At 37.7% G+C, this 21317-nt stretch overlaps 1 protein-coding gene across 3 annotated transcripts in view; it reads left to right on the top strand.

Moving 5' to 3' along the window:
* The window catches only part of AMN1 (antagonist of mitotic exit network 1 homolog), a 63228-nt gene that overhangs the window by 8065 nt on the left and 33846 nt on the right, over positions 1 to 21317 (top strand). For all 3 annotated transcript variants that reach the window (XM_059404797.1, XM_059404799.1, XM_059404796.1), the window contains exon 2: positions 20945 to 21077. In XM_059404797.1, the coding sequence (XP_059260780.1) occupies positions 20961 to 21077 (117 nt within the window). In that variant the 5' untranslated portion in view covers positions 20945 to 20960. The remainder of the gene's footprint in view (positions 1 to 20944; positions 21078 to 21317) is intronic.

Raw genomic sequence — 21317 nt, 5'->3', positions numbered from 1 at the left:
GAAAAAATGGGTGGGATTTTGATAGGGATTGCATTAAATGTGTAGACTGCTTTAGGTAGCATAGACATTTTCACAATATTTGTTCTTCCTATCCATGGCATGGAACCTTTTTCCTTTTATTTGTGTCTTCCTCAATTTCTTTCATGAGTACTTTAGAGTTTTCTTAGTATAGATTCTTTGCCTCTTTGGTTAGGTTTATTCCTAGGTATCTTATAGTTTTGGGTGCAATTGTAAATGGGATGGACTCCTTAATTTCTCTTTCTTCTGTCTTGTTGTTGGTGTAAAGAAATGCAACTGATTTCCGTTCATTGATTTTATATTGTGACACTTTGCTGAATTCCTGTACAAGTTCTAGCAGATTTGGAGTGGAGTCTTTTGGGTTTTCCACCTAAAGTATCATATCATCTACGAAGAGTGATAGTTTGACTTCTTCTTTGCCGATATGGTTGCCTTTAGTTTCTTTTTGTTGTCTGACTGCTGAGGCTAGGACTTCTAGTAGTATGTTGAATAGCAGTGGTGATAATGGACATCCCTGCCATGTTCCTGACCTTAGCGGAAAAGCTCTCAGTTTTTCTCCATTGAGAATGATATTTGCGGTGGGTTTTTCATAGATAGCTTTGATGATATTGAGGTATGTGCCCTCTTATCCCTACACTTTGAAGAGTTTTGATCAGGAAAGGGATGCTGTCCTTTGTTTAATGCTTTTTAAGCATCTGTTGAGAGTACCATATAGTTGTTCTTTCTTTTATTGATGTATTATATCACATTGATTGATTTGTGGATGTTGAACCAACCTTGCAGCCCTGGAATAAATTCCACCTTATTGTGGTGAATAATCCTCTTAAGGTACTGTTGGATACTACTGGTTAGTATTTTGGTGAGAATTTTTGTATCTAAGTTCATCAGGGATATTGGTCTATAATTCTCCTTTTAGATGGAGTCTTTGTCTGGTTCTGGGATCAAGGTAATGCTGGCCTCATAAAATGAGTTTGGAAGTTTTCCTTCCATTTCTATTTTTTGGAACTTCCATTTGGAAGTTTGGAAATTCCAAAATGGAATTTTCATTTTCTCTGTTTCCAGAGAACAGGAATTAGCTCTTCTTTATATGTTTGGTAAAATTCCACTGGCAAGCTGTCTGGCCCTGGGCCCTTGTTTGTTGGGAGATTTTTGATGACTGCTTCAATCTTACTGGTTATGGGTCTGTTCAGGTTTTCTATTTCTTCCTGGTTCAGTTGTGGTAGTTTATATGTCTCTAGGAATGCATCCATTTCTTCCAGATTGTCAAATTTGCTGGCATAGAGTTGCTCATAATATGTTCTTATAATTGTTTGTATTTCCTTGATGTTGGTTGTGATCTCTCCTCTTTCATTTATGATTTTATTTATTTGGGTCCTTTATCTTTTCTTTTTGATAAGTCTGGCCATGGGTTTATCAATCTTATTAATTCTTTTCAATGAACCACCTCCTAGTTTCAGTGATTTGTTTGTTTGTTTGTTTGTTTTTTGTTTCTGTTTCATTGATTTCTGCTTTGATCTTTATTATATCTCTTCTGCTGGGTTTAGGCTTTCTTGGTTGTTCTTTCTGCAGCTCCTTTAGGTGTAGGGTTAGGTTGTGTATTTGAGACCTTTCTTGTTTCTTGAGAAAGGCTTGTATTGCTATATATTTTTCTCTCAGGACTGCCTTTGCTGTGTCCCACAGATTTTCAACAGTTGTGTTTTTATTATCATTTGCATCCATGAATTTTTTCAATTCTTCCTTAATTTCCTGGTTGACCCCATTCATTCTTTAGAAGGATGCTCTTTAGTCTCCATGTATTTGGGTTCTTTCCAAATATCCTCTTGTGATTGAGTTCTAGGTTCAGAGCGTTATGGTCTGATAATATGCAGGGAATGATCCCAATCTTTTGGTACTGGTTGAGGCCTGCTTTGTGACCCAGGATATGATCTATTCTGGAGAATGTTCCATGTGCACTTGAGAAGAATGTGTATTCTGCTGCTTTGTGATGGAATGTTCTGAGTATATCTGTGATGTCCATCTGGTCCAGTGTGTCATTTAAGGCCTTTATTTCCTTGATCTTTTGCTTGGATGATCTGTCCATTTCAGTGAGGGGAGTGTTAAAGTCCCCTACTATTATTGTATTATTGTTGATGTGTTTCTTTGATTTTGTTATTAATTGGTTTATATAGTTGGCTGTTCCCATGTTAGGGGCATAGATATTTAAAATTGTTACATCTTCTTGTTGTACAGACCCTCTGAGTATGATATAATGTCCTCCTTATCTCTTATTATAGCCTTTGGCTTAAAATCTAATTTGTCTGATATAAAGATTGCAATCCAAGCTTTCTTTGGGTGTCCATTAGCATGGTAAATTGTTTTCCACCTGCTCACTTTAAATATGGAGATGTCTTTTTGTCTGATATGAGTTTCTACTAGACAGAATATTGATGGGTTTTGTTTTTTATCCATTCTGATACCCTGTGTCTTTTGATTGGGGCATTTAGCCCATTTACAATCAGGTTAAGTATTGAGAGATGTGAATTTAGCGCCATTGTATTGCCTTTAAGGTGTGTATTACTGTATATTGTCTCTCTTCCTTTCTGGTCTACTAATTTCAGGCTCTTTCTTTGCTTAGAGGATTCCTTTTAATATTTCTTATAAAGCTCATTTGGTGTTTACAAATTCTTTTAGTTTTTGTTTGTCCTGGAAGCTTTTAATCTCTCCTTCTATTTTTAATGATAGCCTAGCTGGATATAGTATTTTTGGCTGCATGTTTTTCTCATTTAGTGCTCTGAATATATCATGCCCGTTCTTTCTGGCCTGCCAGGTCTCTGTGGATAAGTGTGCTACCAGTCTAATATTTTTACCATTGTATGTTACAGACTTCTTTTCCCAGGCTGCTTTTAGGATTTTCTCTTTGTCACTAAGACTTGTAAGTTTTACTATTAGATGATGGGTTATGGACCTATTCTTATTGATTTTGAGGGGGGTTGTCTGTGCCTCCTGGATTTTGATGTTTGTTTGCTTGGCCATATTAGGGAAATTCTCTATAATAATTCTCTCCAATATACCTTCTGCTCCCCTCTCTCTCTCTTCTTCTTCTGGAGTCCCAATTATTCTGTTGTTTTGTCTTATGGTATCAGTTATCTCTTGAATTCTCCCCTTGTGGTCTAGTAGTTGTTTGTCTCTCTTTTGCTCAGCTTCTTTATTCTCTGTCATTTGGTCTTCTATATTACTAATTCTGTCTTCTGCCTCATTTATCCTAGCAGTAAGAGTCTCCATTTTTTATTGTACCTCATTAATAGCTTTTTTGATTTCAGCTTGGTTAGATTTTAGTTCGTTTATTTCTCCAGAAAGGGCTTTTATTTCTCCAGACAGAGTTTCTCTAATATCTTCCATGCATTTTTCGAGCCCAGCTAGCACCTTGAGAATCATCTTTCTGAACTCTAGATCAGTCATCTTACCAATGTCCGCATGAGTTAGGTCCCTAGTCTTTGGTACTGCCTTTTTTTTTAATGGTTTATTTTTCTGTCTTGTCATTTTATCCAGATAAGAATATATGAAGGAGAGAATAAAATACTAAAAGGGTGTCAAAGACCCCAGGAAAATGTGCTTTAACTAAATCAGAAGAGATCCCAAATCGTGGGGGGAAGTAAGGGGGTAAAAAGAAGTTCAGAAAAAAAACATTTAAAAGAAAAAAATATAAAATATGAAAAGAAAGTATATATATTAGACTGGTGAATAGAACAGAGTAACCCATTTAAATTTGGGAGTATTTTGGTGTCTAAGAAGGAACTACCTATCAAAATTTTAAAGAATGAAAAACTTTATATATACTACACACAAAATAAGGGTAAACATGGTGAAGGGATGGAATATGACTCAAAAGATGAAAATTTTTTTTTTTAAACTTTTGAAAAAGGAGTTGATAAGATAAATTGGTTGGGAGAATAAAGAAAAAGAAAGTGGGGAGAATTTGCTCAGGCTGGAGAGTAGAACAAATCCCTGTGCTAGATTTAGGGTATATTTTGCTCTATTAGAAGAAGTTCTATCCCCAATTTTTTTTTTGGAAGAAAAAACCCTATGTGTATACAAAAAACAAATTTTAGATACAATGAAGGATAAAATATGATTTTAATAATGAAGGTTCAAAAAGATTTTTTTATGAAAGATATTTTTAAGATAAACTAGTTAAAAAACAGTAAAAGAGAAAAGAATAAAAGTTTAAAAAATTAGCATAAGAAAAAAATAAAATTAAAAAAATTAACTTTGCCAGACTAAAGAATCATGTGGAGAAAACCATGAATTCCATGCTTTGCTTTCTCCTCCTCTGGAATTCCGCTGTTCTCCTTGGTAAGTGAACTTGGTCTTGGCTGGATTGCTGATCTTCTGGGGGAGGGGCCTGTTGTAGTGTTTCTCAGGTGTCTTTGCCAGAGGCAGAATTGCACCACCCTTACCAAGGGCTGGGCTAAGTAATCCACTCGGGTTTTGATTTTGGAAACTTTTATTCCCTGAGCACTTTCTGTAGAGTTCTGGAGGACAGGAATTAGAATGGCGGCCTCCCAGTCTCCGACCCAGAAGAGGCTAGAGCTCAGTGCGCTCTCAGAGGAATACGCTCAATCACTACCATCTCCCTGGCCTCTAGCCATCCTCTGAGCTTACCCAGCCTGTGACCAAGCGTCTCTGTCTCTGGCACACAGCCCCTCCTTGAGTCTCCAAACCCAGGAGATTCCTGTGCTCTTCCAGGGTGGTCGCCTCGCATCTTGTGGGGTCCCTGCTCACAGAGCAGTGGCCCTACTGTGATCACGGTTTAAGGTAACACTGAGTTGAAAGCTCACTCCTTGGCTCTGTCTCTGTAGCTGGCTTCCCCGCTCTAATACCTATGAGCTCTGTGACACTCAGATATCCCCGATTTTTCTGTGACCCCATGGGACCTGAGACCACTCTGTTCCTGTGTGGGCTTCACCCTGGCTTAGCCTCTAGAGTGATGTCCCTCAGTGGAGCAGACTTGTAAAAGTTCTGATTTTGTGCTCTGTTGTTCTGCCACTTGCCAGGAGCTGGCCCATCCCCCCACGGTCTATCTTCCCCTCACTTTGGATTCATTTCTCCACAGGTCCTACCTTTCAGAAAGTAGTAAATTTCCCATTTCTAGAATTGCTGCTCTTCTTCTCTTCAACCTCCTGTTGGATTTGTAGGTGTTTGGAATGGTATGATAAACTATTTAATTGATCTCTTGTTACCTGATATCATCTCAGCCTTCTATTCCTCTACCATCTTGACCCCTGTCCCCCAATTTCACTCTTATGTGGAATTTAAGAAACAAAGCAAATAAGCAAAGAGCAAAGAGAGAAACAAAGCAAGCAAAAATTCGAAAATATAGAAAACGAACTTATGGTATGTTGAGGGGCAGCAGGTTGAGTGTGGAGAGATGGGTGAAATAAGTGAAGGGGATTAAAGAGTGCACTTATGAGCACTGAGTAGTGTATAGAATTGTTGAATCACTACATTATACACTGAAAACGAATATAACACTGTATGTTAAGTATACTGGAATTATTTTTTTTAAATGGGAGTTTGTAGATGGCAGGGGATTGGTTAAAGGTGATTTAAGTGTTATTTATCATTATCAGAGACATTTACAAGAAATGACCTAGGTTAAGTTTCTCATATTCATGATATAAGCTAGATTAAGTTTCACTTATATGACTTAACTGGTTTTGTCTGCTTGAGGGATTTTCAAGTGTATCCATGTTATTCCATTTTAACCCTAGAAAGTAATAAGCACCACCAAGTGTTAGCTATTTTTATTATTTCACATGGGATATTTTGCTGGAATTTGCAGTAATAATGGCAATTGCTTCTCTCCAAGACCTTTCAGTTCATTAATATTACATTTAAAATATTGCTATGTAAAAATTAAGGCTGAGGAGAACAATTATCTTAACCTGCTGAGTGCTTTTGAAATCACTGAGATGTAACCTTTACATTATATCTCATAAGTTTCTGGCCCTCAGTCCATGGTCATGTTTGTTTTTGTTTTTTTAAGATTTTACTTTATTTATTTGAGGTGGAGAGAGCATGCTCAAGAGAGTATAAGTGGGGATGGGGGTGGGAAGGCAGAGGACATAGGAGAAGCAGACTGCCCTGAGCAGGGAGCCTGATGTGGGCTCCATCCCAGGACCCCAGGATCATGACCTGAGCAGAAGGCAAATGCTTAACCATCTAAGCTACCCAGGTGCCCCCACAGTCACTTTTTATAAGAGAAATCTGTTGTTTCTTCTATGTGTAACTTGGGCTTGGGTAGAGTCCTGAGTAAAGTATCTTGCTTTCATTCTTGGCTTAAATTTTATGCCTAATCAAAATAGGATTTTCTTTCTCAGTGAAAAATAGTTGAAGTAGTTAAGAGTGCAAGTTAGGAAGACAGACCAAAGTCTAGCTGAATTCCTGTCTTTATTCTGACGCTTCCCTGATACATCCATACAAATGATCCTCTGAACTTCTGTGACCAGAATCAAGTCTTTTATCTCTTCATAGCCACAGTTCCTTATTTTCAGGAGTTGCTCAATATTGGGGTAAGCATGTATTTAAAGTGCACATTTGGCATATGAAGCACTATGCTGATGATTGTGGGAAATAACTAGCAGAAAGAAGTTACAGTCTTATGGGACTGGCATAAGTCAAATGTATAAATAGCAATAGTATAGGTAATGATAGCACAAAAGAGGGATTAACAAAGTGTTTTGAAATTTCTGATGAGGAAAAGAATATACAAGACTAGGAGAAGGCTTTGTAAAGGGGGTTGTATTTGAAGATTGGAAGCATCTTATAGTTAGAAATTGGAGGAAATGCATCCAAGAAGGAGTGGAATAGTAAGGGCAAAGGCTTGACAAGCTGGAAAGTTAGAAATATGGGAGAAGACCAGAAATCAGTATTTCACCAGAAAGTAGCATTCCAATTTGGCTGGAGAATATAACATGAATGGCAGAGTAGTATGACATAAAGCCATATTATTTGGAGTAGAGCTTTGGGAACCAGAATGATATAACAGTGTTTAATTCCTGTATAGTAGGAGCTATAAAAGGTTTTGGAATGGTTCTGGGAGTAGAGAGAGATTTGAATTAGAGAGAAGTTGAGAATAAAGAGACTCTTAGGAATCTACTACAGAATCTTGGAAAAAGGTAAAAAGAGCCCAAACAGGGAGACACATGTGAAGATGTTCATTGCAGAATTTCATTGTGGTGACAGAAAATTGGAAAGTCCATCACTGGGCAAGGTGCCATCGAGTATTATGCAGCTGTTAGGGAAGTGAAGAGTAGAGGTATATGGATGGAAATTTAAGACATCATGCTGGAGTGCCTGGGTGACTCAGTTGGTTAAGCCTCAGACTCTTGGTTTGGGCTCAGGTCATAATCTCACAGGCTGTGGGATTTAGCCCCCCATCCTGCTCTGTGTCTGCCCCCTCAACACACACACACACACACACACACACACACACACACACAAACCCCCCTCATCACCTCCCCGTCAGGTCTGGAGACCAGCCCCACATTTGATGGTGTGGAGTCTACTTGAGATTCTCTGTCTCTGCTCCTCTCCCTGCTCATATACATGAATACATGCTCCCCCTCTCTCAAATAAATATATAAAGTCTTAAAAAAATAAAACATAGTGCTTAGTGAGTTAGGAAGGACATTAGGTTTGAGGTTGGTGTTGAGGAGAATAACTACCGTGACTTCCAGTGCTTTGAGAAAACCTCAGTTGTTAGGCTTTCTGGCCAAGTAATCTGTGATTTCGTATTGTTGGAGCATTCACTATACCCCTGGGGGTTGCATCTTTCTGTAAGTTTGGCTGTGGCCAAATAAACAACTTGACAAATAAACAACTAACATAAAATAAATAAATAAAACATAATGCTTACTGAAAAAAAAAAAAGAGGAAACAATAACATGTTAAGAAAAATTATCTAGAACTTGGAAGTAAAGCAAAAGGATTGGGGTGCCTGGGTGGCTCAGTCAGTTAATAATTTGCCTTTGGGTGAGGTCATGATTCTAGGGTCCTGGGATAGAGCCCCACATTGGACTCTCTGCTCAGTGGGGAGCTTGCTTTTCCCTCTTCCTCTGCCTGCCACTCTCCCTGCTTGTGCTTGCTCTCTCTCTCTCTGCAAATAAATAAAATCTTTTTTAAAAATAAATAAAATAAAGCAAGAAGATGACCACATGACCATTGTCATGTTGGGTGTTGTCCCCTGTAGGGTCCATATTTGCCTTGAGAATCACACTTCCTAATCCTTTTGGGAAAAGATGTGTTCAGGATAGTAGTTGGTCAGCAAGCTATTTCTGAGCTTGATCCAGAGTAACAATCAATTCTTTTACTGAGTGCCCTGTTTAGTCCAGAGGACGAGACTTCTCCGTGCAGGAAACTGCTTGGTTTACATCCTTGCATGAGTTCCTAATCTCCTCACTGACTAACACTTGGAATAGCACTGCCTTAGAGAATCTTTTGGATCTGGGATGTGGTGAATAGTTTTAAAGAGAAAGATCAAGGAAAGGAAAAAAGCAAAAATTAAAGTTTTCAGCTTTGTTGACCAGGAGAATGGTGATTAACATTAGATAATTATGGACAAGCAAGTGTCTTATGAGAAAAATAAATCAAAACATGCATTAGAAATATCAAATGGGCAGATCAAGGATTGAGTTTAAGATTAGGAGTAAATTCCTAATAGATGATAGATGAAGCCATTGTTAAGTTTAATAGAGAGAATATGGGGATAAGAAAAGACCAAATTTTATGCAACATTCATATTAGAAGTAGGCCATTTTGCCAAAAATCATTTCTTTGTTACATTAATTCACCATGTAAACCCAAGTGATGGGGTTTTTTTTTTTTAACTATAAAATTTGGAGCGATTCATATTGGGTGAGATGTCTACTTCACCCATCCTCCCACTCCACTCCAGCACCCCCCCCCTTTTTTAACAGCCTTTGAAGATTTTGTTAAATTTTAGCTGGCCAGTTTTCATCTTTGTCTTGAGAACTTAGACCACCTGTGTCAACCCTTGGCACTGAAAACTGAGGTCACTTATGTCAATATAACTTGCTCCAGGAAATGTTTGCAATCTGTTTATCTAAACAAATGTTTGATTACTAGAACAAACATCTTGATTGTTAAAACATACATTATGTGTATCAGGATAGATTGTTCACCAAGGCCTGCTTTGAGACCCTGTATCCATCAGTCTTACCCTGTTAAATCACAGATTTTGCCCAATATCAACCTACTCCCCATCCTGGAGGGAGAATCCTGCATGTGCTCTTACATAACTTGCCCCTATCGAGATACTACCAAAACCCTGTTAAAGTCCTTGCTGTGATAAATTTAATAAACTTTCTTTGTTTGATCAACACACTTTTGGATAGTCTTCATGAGCCATTTAATAGTTCTCATAGCATTATTTTTCAAAATACTGAATTTGTTTCTGTCCCAGCTCCCTGGTGTTACAGCTAGAGGGAACTAGAACAGAAAGAGGAAAGCATTTACTGTGGAGAATACAAGGCACAGGCTAGACAGCTGAGCTCAGAGAAGATGACCCTTAAAGGGGCCAAATGAAAAAGACTGGGAAGAGAGAGCAGAAACAAGGATGGCATTGGGGGGAAAAGGAAAACATTTAAAATGTAGCTGAAATCTGCATAAAGGAAAATATAAGGGGAATGAATGTCAGTATAGCGTCTGATTTTACCCTTCTTATAAGCTAATACATTTTTTTTAGTCTGGTCTTGTTTCATGGATGCTGGTAAAACAGAGGCTCTGGGTCAAAGGCAAATGGACTTTATTACTCATTGCACAACAAGTAGTATGAGCATTAGTGTGTTTATGTCACTCCCCCTTCACCTCCAAGACACACAGCAGCAACACAAGGGGCTCATGTCAACACAAGCAGTGGGCTGCATTCCAAAAGAGTAACACAGAGGTCCCAAATGAATGTCTAATCAATCTGTGAGATGCATTACAGGCAAGAAACACTGAATCTGGGGACTCTACCATTGTACAGTAAGCAGTAAGTAATGTAAGAAAGATGTTGGGCTTTAAAGCCAACAGCCACAAAAGAATTCTTGAGATGTCTTTGGTACAAAAAGGTGGTTTTATTAAAGCACAGGGCCAGGGCCTGTGGACAGAAAGAGCTGCACTGGGGTTATGAGGAGTGGCTCATTATAGTTGGGAAAGAGTTAAAGATAGCGTAAGTCTCTAAGGAATTTTGGAAGCAAGGTTTCCAGGACCTTGAGGGGGCTAGCTATTGTTAGGAAAAACTCATTTATTACTGTCTAATAAAACCTTAGTCATGAACCCCCCAGATGTATATCAGTGGGCCATATGCTTGGGGGATGATTGCCAACATATATCTTGTGGGGGGTAGAGATAAAGGAAGTTTCCAAAAGAATTCTTGTATGTTAAAGTAGACTTACAGGATCCAGGGAAGGGGGAGCAGATTGGGCAAGGATTGTCTTTTGCCTTTAGCGAAGTCTCAACATCGAGGCAGTTGAGTCCTTAGAGGAATGTCACTCTTCCTGTTTCATGGACTTGTCAATGGACTGTAGGCAGTAAGGAAATTTAATAACTTTTCTTCTACCTTTGTTTCCCCCATCACATTGAGTAAAGGTAAAGAAGTACCATTTTTTTAAAGTATCATTTTGGGTAGAGCACAAAGTGGTGTAAATGGGGAGAGCATTTGCTACTAGATCCCAAGGAGTCTCATATGCCCAGACCTGGCTCACAAAACTTTTCTCTTCCCTCTTCTATAAAGTTATGTTTCCATTAGCATCCCATTCTCACCACAAAATTGTTAGATGTAGGATTTGATTTTACTTGATGAGACTGTTACGGTTCATACTGTTTGGTAGTGGCAGAAGACACAAGATTTCTGGGCTAGAGACAAAAGACTTTGTTACAGCACAGCAAGCCACATGAAAAGTTTATCTCATTTGTCCTTTTCCCTAAATCACATGTGGATGACACAGAGGGCTAAGATGGATGCCTGAGCAGTGGGTATATTGTAGGAAAAAAACCTGAGCTCAAGGAATACACAGTTTTATAACAACCAATAAGCAAACTTGCCCTTTGTCTTCAAGGGAGACAATACCTCATCTCTCAGAACTGTTTACTACAAACACAACCCACTTGAGAAATGGCCAAAATAAAGAGCAGCTGGGACCTTACCTTTTAGCATACCTATGGAACTATGAAAGGCCTAACTTACCACCAGCCAGAAGTTGGGAAACTATCTCACCTCAATTTTTAAAACAATTTAGCAATTTAATGGATTTTTAAAAATACATTACTATGTCTTTGTGTCTGTCTGTCTGTCTCTCTCTCTCTCTCACCATTTCTTTCAAAGAATTATTGTAGAATCAGTTGGGATAGAAGGACCTTGTACTGAAAATTAGGCAAACTTAAAATGACCAACTTATTTGAAAAGAGCCTAAGTACATATTTGAAAGAAAAGGAGTCATGATAATTTCTTCCTAATGGGATACAGGTATTAAATGGATGAGAGGATTGATGATATTTGGAAGACTTAGCCAAAAGAAAGTATGAGGAGGTCCATAGAGCTGCTCTCCAGCAGAATAAGCATAAAAGTTGAAAATTATAAAAGAAAATCAACTGCCTCAAGTCTCTGGAAGTCCTCCTAAGGGCATACTGCAAATGAAAAAACATTCATTCAAGATAATCTTTTGAAACTCAGAACAACAGCAGTCTATGACGTGTGAACTATACCTCCACTGTAGGTGGGAATAGCTAAGGTGATAGAACTACCTCTCCCCCCAGCTCCTTGTCAAGGTCTTCAGTATTTTCCTGGAAAAAAACAGGATGCCAGTATTTCTTATCACACTCTTCCCTAGATACTTGTTCACAGGCTAAATGATGGGTGAGTATGGTTGACGGTTGGGGAATTTCTACCTCCACCTAGCCCACACTTATGGAGGAGAAGTTCTATTTCAATATGGCATGCTGAGAATACTTAGAGGATGATCTCCCTTATCCCAGCTCATTCGTGGCTGGAGGTTCCATCCTAGAAGAGGCAAGCTGAGAAGAGCAGAGGCTACTGCCCAGCACTCTGCTCCTAAAGCACAGGTTTCACTCAGAGAGATTGATATAATCATCCTTGTTACCAGCTCTGAAATTGTAGCTTAGAGATTTTTTTCCCAGGAAGAAAGATAGGCTGCAAAACAAAGAATTCTGAAGCTGTCAAGAAAATGATTTTATTTGAAACAGAGGATGGAGGAAGTTCAAATCTAAATAAGTATTAACAAAGAGTCTGATAGCTTCATATGAGATGCAAACTAAACCATAGGCTAAGAAAATTACCAGAGAGAACCAGGGAAAGGGACATCTAACAAGAGCCTGCCCTGGGTTGGAACAAATCTTAAACACTGATCTCAGAAATGAATCCTACAAAGGAGTCTAAAATGATTTGGATGACATTGTGGAGCAACTTGTACCCCCACACATTATTGAAAACATTAGAGCAATTAATCTGTAATGCATGAAGGTTTACAGCTGGGTGTGATAGCAATACAGATTTAACAGAATAATCAGAGAATGATAGTCAGAGAGAACCCTACCCAAATCACTGACATACTAGGGTAACAATGCTTATATCCAAGCTGTGCCCACTAAGAAGCAAATCAGAGCTTGCATACAGTGAGGGAAATAGACTTCACTAAAATAGTCCAGCCATGTCACTAAAAACACAATCACAAATGTGTGGGATCAATAGCCAAAGTTACTACATTATATTATTTAAACTGTCCTGTTTTCAACAAAAAATTTCAAGACAATGAAACAGAAAGTTGGACCCATATGCAGAGAAAAATAGGCAACAGAAACTTCCTTAGAGACGACTCAGATGTTGGACTTAGCAAGACTTCCAAGAAACTGTTATAAACATATTCAAAGAATTAAAGGAAGCCATATATTAAGTAAAGGGGAAAACTGCTTGACAATTCATCAAAAAGTTAAACAAAGAGGGGTGCCTGGGTGACTCAGTTGGTTAAGCATCTGCCTTCCACTCAGGTCATGATCTCAGGGTCCTGGGATCAAGCCCCACATCAGGCTTCCTGCTCAGCAGGTAGAATGCTTCTCCCTCTCCCTCTGCCTGCTTCTCCCCCTGCTTGTACTCTCTCTCTCTGGCCAGTAAATAAATAAAATCTCTTTAAAAAAAAAAGCTAAATGTAGAATATTAATATTACCCAGCAACTCCACTCACAGGTATATACCCAAAAGAACTGAAACTAGATATTTAAATAAATATTCATACATATATGTTCATAGCAGCAGTATTCACAATAGCCAAAAAGTGGAAACAGCCAAAATGTCCATCACTAATGATTGATCATTAAACAAAATATGGGGGAAACCTGGCTGGCTCAGTCAGTCAGTAGAGCATGTGACTCTTGATCTTCAGGTTTTGATTTCAAGCCCCACACTGGGTGTACAGATTACTTAAAAATAAAATATTTTTGAAAAAATAATTCTAAAATTTATATGGAACCAGAAAAGACCTCAAATAGCCAAAGGGATATTGAAAAAGAAAGCCAAAGTTGTTGGCATCACAATTCCAGACTTCAAGCTCTATTACAAAGCTGTCATCATCAAGACAGCATGGTACTGGCCCAAAAACAGATACATAGATCAATGGAACAGAATAGAGAGCCCAGAAATAGACCCTGAACTCTATGGTCAACTAATCTTCGACAAAGCAGGAAAGAATGTCCAATGGAAAAAAGACAGCCTCTTCAATAAATGGTGTTGGGAAAATTGGACAGCCACATGCAGAAAAATGAAATTGGACCATTTCCTTACACCACACACACAAATAGACTCAAAATGGATGAAGGACCTCAATGTGAGAAAGGACTGCATCAAAATCCTTGAGGAGAACACAGGCAGCAACCTCTTCGACCTCAGCCGCAGCAACATCTTCTAGGAACATTGCCAAAGGCAAGGGAAGCAAGGGCAAAAATGAACTATTGGGGTTTCATCAAGATCAAAAGCTTCTGCACAGCAAAGGAAACAGTTAACAAAACCAAAAGACAACTGACAGAATGGGAGAAGATATTTGCAAACGACATATCAGATAAAGGACTAGTATCCAAAATCTATAAAGAACTTAGCGAACTCAACACCCAAAGAACAAATAATCCAATCAAGAAATGGGCAGAGGACATGAACAGACATTTCTGCAAAGAAGACATCCAGATGGCCAACAGACACATGAAAAAGTGCTCCACATCACTCGGCATCAGGGAAATACAAATCAAAACCACAATGAGATATTACCTCACACCAGTCAGAATGGCTCAAATTAACAAGTCAGGAAATGACAGATGCGGAGAAGGGGAACCCTCCTACACTGTTGGTGGGAATGCAAGCTGGTGCAACCACTCTGGAAAACAGCATGGAGGTTCCATCAAAAGTTGAAAATAGAACTACCCTATGACCCAGCAATTGCACTACTGCAATTGCAATACAAACGTAGTGATCTGAAGGGGCACGTGTACCCGAATGGTTATGGCAGCAATGTCCACAATAGCCAAACTATGGAAAGAACCTAGATGTCAATTAACAGATGAATGGATCAAGAAGATGTGGTATATATACACAATGGAATACTATGCAGCCATCAAAAGAAATGAAATCTTGCCATTTGCGACAACATGGATGGAACTAGAGCATATCATGCTTAGTGAAAGAAGTCAAGCAGAGAAAGACAACTATCATATGATCTCCCTGATATGAGGAAGTGGTGATGCAACATGGGGGCTTAAGTGGGTAGAAGAAGAATCAATGAAACAAGATGGAATTGGGAGAGAGACAAACCATAAGTGACTCTTAATCTCACAAAACAAACTGAGGGTTGCTGGGGAGAGGGGGGTTGGGAGAAGGGGATGGGGTTATGGACATTTGATTTTTGATGACTGCTTCAATCTCCTTACTGGTTATGGGTCTGTTCAGGTATTCTATTTCTTCCTGGTTCAGTTGTGGTAGTTTATATGTCTCTAGGAATGCATCCATTTCTTCCTGATTGTCAAATTTGTTGGCGTAGAGTTGCTCATAGTATGTTCTTATAATTTTTTTGTATTTGCTGTTGGTTGTGATCTCTCCTCTTTCATTCATGATTTTATTTATTTGGGTCTTTTCTCTTTTCTTTTTGATAAGTCTGGCCAGGGGTTTATCAATCTTATTAATTCTTTCAATGAACCACCTCATAATTTTTGTGATTTGTTCTATTGTTTCTATTTTTTTTTTTTTTTGGTTTTTACTACATTTATTTCTGCTCTGATCTTTATTATTTCTCTTCTTCTGCTGGGTTTAGGCTTTCTTGGTTGTTCTTTCTCCATCTCCTGTAGGTGTAGGGTTAGATTGTGCATTTGAGATCTTTCTTGTTTCTTGAGAAATGCTTGTACTGCTATATATTTTCCTTTCAGGACTGCCTTTGCTGTGTCCCACAGATTATTGAACTGTTGTGTTTTCATTATCATTTGTTTCCATGAATTTTTTCAATGGTTGACCCATTCATTCTTTAGAAGGATGCTCTTTAGTCTCCATGTATTTCTGTTCTTTCCAAATTTCCTCTTGTGATTGAGTTCTAGCTTCAGAGCCATTGTGGTCTGAAAATATGCAGGGAATGATCCCAATCTTTTGATACTGGTTGAGGCCTGATTTATGACCCAGGATGTGATCTGTTCTGGAGAATGTTCCATGTGCACTAGAGAAGAATGTGTATTCTGTTGCTTTGGGATGGAATGTTCTGAATATATCTGTGATGTCCTTCTGTTCAGTGTGTCATTTAAGGCCTTTATTTCCTTGTTGATATTTTGCTTGGATGATCTGTCCATTTCAGTGAGGGGAGTGTTAAAGTCCCCTACTATTGTTGTATTATTGTTGATGTGTTTCTTTGATTTTGTTTTTAATTGGTTTATATAGTTAGCTGCTCCCACGTTAGGGACATGGATATTTAAAATTGTTAGATCTTCTTGTTGGACAGACCATTTGAGGATGATATAGTGTCCTTCCTCATCTCTTATTATAGTCTTTGGCTTAAAATCTAATTGATCTGATACAAGGATTGCCACCCCAGCTTTCTTCGGATGTCCATTAGCATGGTAAATTGTTTTCCACCTGCTCACTTTAAATCTGGAGGTGGCTTCGGGTCTAAAATAAGTTTCTTGTAGGCAGCATATTGATGGGCTTTGTTTTTTTTTTTTATCCATTCTGATACCCTGTGTCTTTTGATTGGGGCATTTAGCCCATTAACATTCAGGGTAACTATTGAGAGGTATGAATTTAGTGCCTTTGTATTGCCTGTAAGGTGACTGTTACTGTATATGGTCTCTGTTCCTTTCTGATCTGCTACTTTTAGGCTCTCTCTTTGCTTAGAGGACCCCTTTCAATATTTCCTGTAGAGCTGGTTTGCTGTTTGCAAATTCTTTCAGTTTTTGTTTGTCCTGGAAGCTTTTTATCTCTCCTTCTATTTTCAATGATAGCCTAGCTAGATATAGTATTTTTGACTGCTAAAAAGAAAAAAAAATGCTTTTTAAGTGAATGGTAAAACAATATATTCAGTGAATTTTTTTTTTTTTGAAGATTTTATTTATTTGACAGAGACACAGTGAGAGAGGGAACACAAGCAGGGGGAGTAGGTGAAAGAGAAGCAGGTTTTCCACTGAGCAGGGAGACTGATGCAGGGCTCGATCTTAGGACCTTAAGATCTTGACCTGAGCCGAAGGCAGACGTCCAATGACTGAGCCACCCAGGCACCCCACTTAGTGATTTTTTTTCTAGATGAAAGCATTGCAGAATATCTTTATGAACTTTGGGCAGTGAAAGAGTTCATAAAGAGAACCCAAAAGAAACTTGCCATAAAGGAAATATTAATATATTGGACTGCATTAGATTATACTCCTCTTCAACAATAAGACATGATTAAGAGAATGAAAAGGTAATCCACAGAATGGGAGAATATATTTGTAACATATATAACCAACAGAAAGCTCATATCCAGAATGTAAGAGGAACTCCTGCATATCGTAAGTAAAACACAGACCCAAAAGAAAACTAAGCAGGATACTTGAACAGATACTCCTCAAGAGGTTATCCAAAGGAACAATAAGGAAATGAAAACATGCCCAATTTAATTAATAATAAGATACTGAAACTTAAAGTCACATTACATTGCTACCATATATTCATAAATTGGCTAAAATTAAAAGGACTGACAATGCCAAGTGTTGGCAGGGATACGGTTTCCAGGAATCAGTACAGTCACTTCAGAAAACTATTTGGCATTTAGCTAAATATATACATACCTTATCAGCAAGTACTTCTATGCCTGGATATATACTTGATCAAAAAACAGGCACACATGCAACAAAAGACCTGTCCAAGAGTACTCATATAACTATTATTCATAATAGTAAATTATAAACCATCTAACTGTTCATCAAAAATAGAAAAAGATAAATTGTAGTGTTCAAACAATGGAATAGTAGGCTGCATTGAAAATGGACATGGACAAATGGAAAATTAAAATGAACAAATTATAGCTATCTTTAATGCAGATGAGTCTTATATTTTTTATTATAATTATTTTAATTTTTTATTTGACAGACAGAGATCACAAGTAGGGAGAGAGGCAGGCAGAGAGAGAGGGGGAAGCAGGCTCCCCACTGAGTAGAGAGCCCAATGCAGGGCTTAATACCAGGACCCTGGGGTCATGACCTGAGCTGAAGGCAGGGCTTAAACCACTGAGCCACCCAGGTGCTGCAAGTCTTATAAACATGTCAGCAAAAGAGGGGCACCTGGGTGACTCAGTTGTTTAAGCATCTGCCTTCAGGTCAGGTCATGATCCCAGGGTTTTGGGATTGAGTGCAGCATGAGGCTCCCTGCTCAGTGGGGTGTCTGCTTCTTGCTCTCCCTCTGCCTTCTCATGCTCTCTCTCTCAAATGAATAAATAAAACCTTTTTAAAAAGTTAGAAAAAGAAGCCAAAGAAATATAGAATAACTTTAAAACTGGACTGAATACAATCTGATGTAAAAAATAATATGGATAGAGATATTACTTAATGATAAAAGGAATATTGCCCAAGAAATTATAATGATCATGAATTTGCAACTAGTACCCAAGTCTTATGAAAAGGAAAATTGTCACTTACGAGGACAGTTGACAATTTCAGCCATGGTAGGAAACTTAATACACTACATTTTGCAAATACAGAAAACAGTAGTCGCATTTATGCATATATACTGTAGTAGTAAAAATAAAATCATGGATACAAGCTGTTTTTAAAAACTTCATGCTAGTGGTTGTGTCTGCAAAAGGAGATAAAGAGGAAACGTATATAGTTGTGCAAAGGAAGCTTTATTTTTATCTGAAATGTTTTATGTCATAACTTTTCAGCCATTTGGCTAAAATCAAGTGTGAAATGTTTTATGTCTTAAGAAACATATCTGACACAATATGATAAATAATAAATTTTAAAATTCTAGACTTATGGTGCAGAGATTTTATATCATCCTATTTTTATGTATTTTTGAAATTCTCATTATAAAACAATAATGTACAAAAAGCAAAAACTCAAGTAAATGAAAGTAAAACTTAATTTCAAAATATAAGTATTGTAAATTAAGATTTCTACAAATTTAGGGGTACCTGGGTGGGTCAGTCAGTTAAGTTTCTGACTCCTGGTTTCAGCTCAGGTCATGATCTCAGGGTCGTGAGACTGAGCCCTCTGTCAGGCTCTATGTTCAGTGCAGAGTCTGATGGAGATTCTCTCCCTCTTCCTCCCCCTCTGCTCCTTCCCTCTGCTCATGTTCTCTTTTTCTCTCCCTAAAGTAAATTAATAAAATCTTTAAAAAAAAAGAATTCTGCTAATTCAGTAAAAAAATAACTGAAGATAGTTAATACTATCAAACAATCATATATATTCACATATTTGTGTGCATATATATATACTTATATGGAGAGATATTTCTAGACATACATGATATACTAGAACATTACATCTCTCTGAGAACATATATTCTCTGAATACTTATGGAACAAATACAAATTCAGTCATATATTTAGCCACAAAAACAACCTGTTCAAGTTTAAGTAAAAAAATAGCAAAATAGGCAAAGGATATGAATAGACAGTTTAAAGAAAAGCATATCTAAAGAACCAACAAGTTCATAAAAAGATGTCAAATTTACTAGTAATTAGAGGAATGCAAATTAAAGTAATAAAAGATACCACTTTTCACACATGGGATCTTCCAATATTTAAGAGTATGAAGATCTAGGGGCACCTAGGTGGCTCTGCCGCCTAGGGCATCTGCCCTAGGTGGGCATCTGCCTTCAGCTTGGGTCATGATCCTAGGGTCCTGGGATCAAGCCCCATGTTGGGCTCCCTGCTCTTTGGGGAGCATGCTTCTCTCTCTCCCCTCTGCTTGTGCTTTCTCTCTCTCTCAAATAAATAAATAAAATCTTTTTTAAAAAGAGTATGTAGATCTTAAAAACACTGGTGAGTGAAAACTAAACAAATCTATGACAAATGTCAGATATATAAATTAGAAATACATACAACAAGCATGTTAAAAAGACACATACAACAAAAGGGTACACACTAGACATTAGAATGGATTCCTGGAGTGGTGGGAGGTGGGACTGGGAAATGAAGACAATGGAAATAAATGGAAAAATAAAATGAACCTGTTGCTTGATGGATATGGAGGAATACAATACTCTAGTACTGCTGATAGAATTATGAAGTGTCACTGACTTTCTAGAAAATAATTTGACAACATATGTTAACATGTCCTAGAAACAGTGGAATGTTCATAAATAGAATAACTAAATAAATCCTCCATGCTGTGAAATATTATATAGCCATTAAGGGAGCACTAATACTTGGTACCCTGAAGAATTCTGTAAGACATTATTGAGTGAAAGAGGGTATAGAAAAGTGAGTATACAGTGAGGCCATTTTAGGTAACAGTGATTCCCCCCATCTCTTTAAATGTGCTTGTGTTGTGTGTGTGTGCACACACGCATATGTGTGAAAGCCCAAAAAAAAAAATATACACTAGACATTAGTGGGAGGAATAATCTAATGGAATGGGGAAGGATAGGAGAGGGACATTAAGAATGTCAAGTTATATCATTGGAGGTATTTGTAGTCAGAGATTTAAGGAAAATTTATGTTTGTTTAAAGTATGATTTTCTCAGATGGTTGGAATTTCAGGCTATATAGGGGATGTGTGGGTCAGATGGGCCTTTATTATTGCCTGCTCTGGTAACTCTTCTTTATACATACACAATCCTGGCACTAAGTTTGTTATCTCTATGATGTGTACTATTTGTGCAGTCTTTGCAGTTGTAGTTCTTTCATCGTTTCATTATACACATAATTTTTAAGAAAAATAGTGAAAACTTTGCTAGATAGATAAAAGTTGTCAATCAGGAAGCCCTTGTTCAATATTTATTTTGGAATATGTAACTTGGTTACTAATACTTAATTGGTTACTAATTACATATTGGTTACTAATCTGTAACTAGTCTTGGTAGTAACTGTGTCTTAGGAATTATACTGACTAAGGAAAAACTTTTTTTGTCATTTTTTTTGCAGTTTTACTTTAATTTTTTTAATTAAATTAAATTAAATTTTGTGATTTTTTTTTTGTCATTTAGAATGCTTTTTAGTAAATGAGGTATGCTGAGAAAAAAATGTAAAGGAAGAACGTCAAAGCCTGACAGAGCTCATGCTAGACTTTCGAATCTTAGCAAGCTTTAGTTGTAAATACTGATACAAATGTACACCCAGTTTATGAAAGGTCTGAGTTCAAGCAAAGACCATAAATATTTGGAATTGGTACCAAACCATGTAATTTACTGTACTGCATTTGTATTTCAGATGCCTGTGGTGCTTCATGAAGAACATTTCCAGATATATCACAGACATTAAGCCTCTGCCTCCAAACATAAAAGATAGACTGATTAAAATAATGAGTATCCAGGGGCAGATAACAGATTCAAATATAAGTGAGGTAAGACTATGTAAAATTGTGGGGCACCTGGGTGGCTCAGTGGATTAAAGCCTCTGCCTTCAGCTGGTGTCATGATCCCAGGGTCCTGGGACTGAGCCCTGAATTGGGCTCTCTGCTCAGTGGGGAGCCTGCTTCCCCCTCTCTCTCTGCCTGCCTCTCTGCCTACTTGTGATCTCTGTCTAATAAATAAAAATAAAATCTTCTAAAAAATTTTTTAAAAAAGAGTATGTAAAATTGCAA

Source organism: Mustela nigripes, chromosome 6, assembly GCF_022355385.1.
Source record: "Mustela nigripes isolate SB6536 chromosome 6, MUSNIG.SB6536, whole genome shotgun sequence".
Taxonomy (NCBI): domain Eukaryota; kingdom Metazoa; phylum Chordata; class Mammalia; order Carnivora; family Mustelidae; genus Mustela; species Mustela nigripes.
Note: the sequence above shows the minus strand (reverse complement) of the source record. Positions and strands in the feature narration are given on the sequence as shown.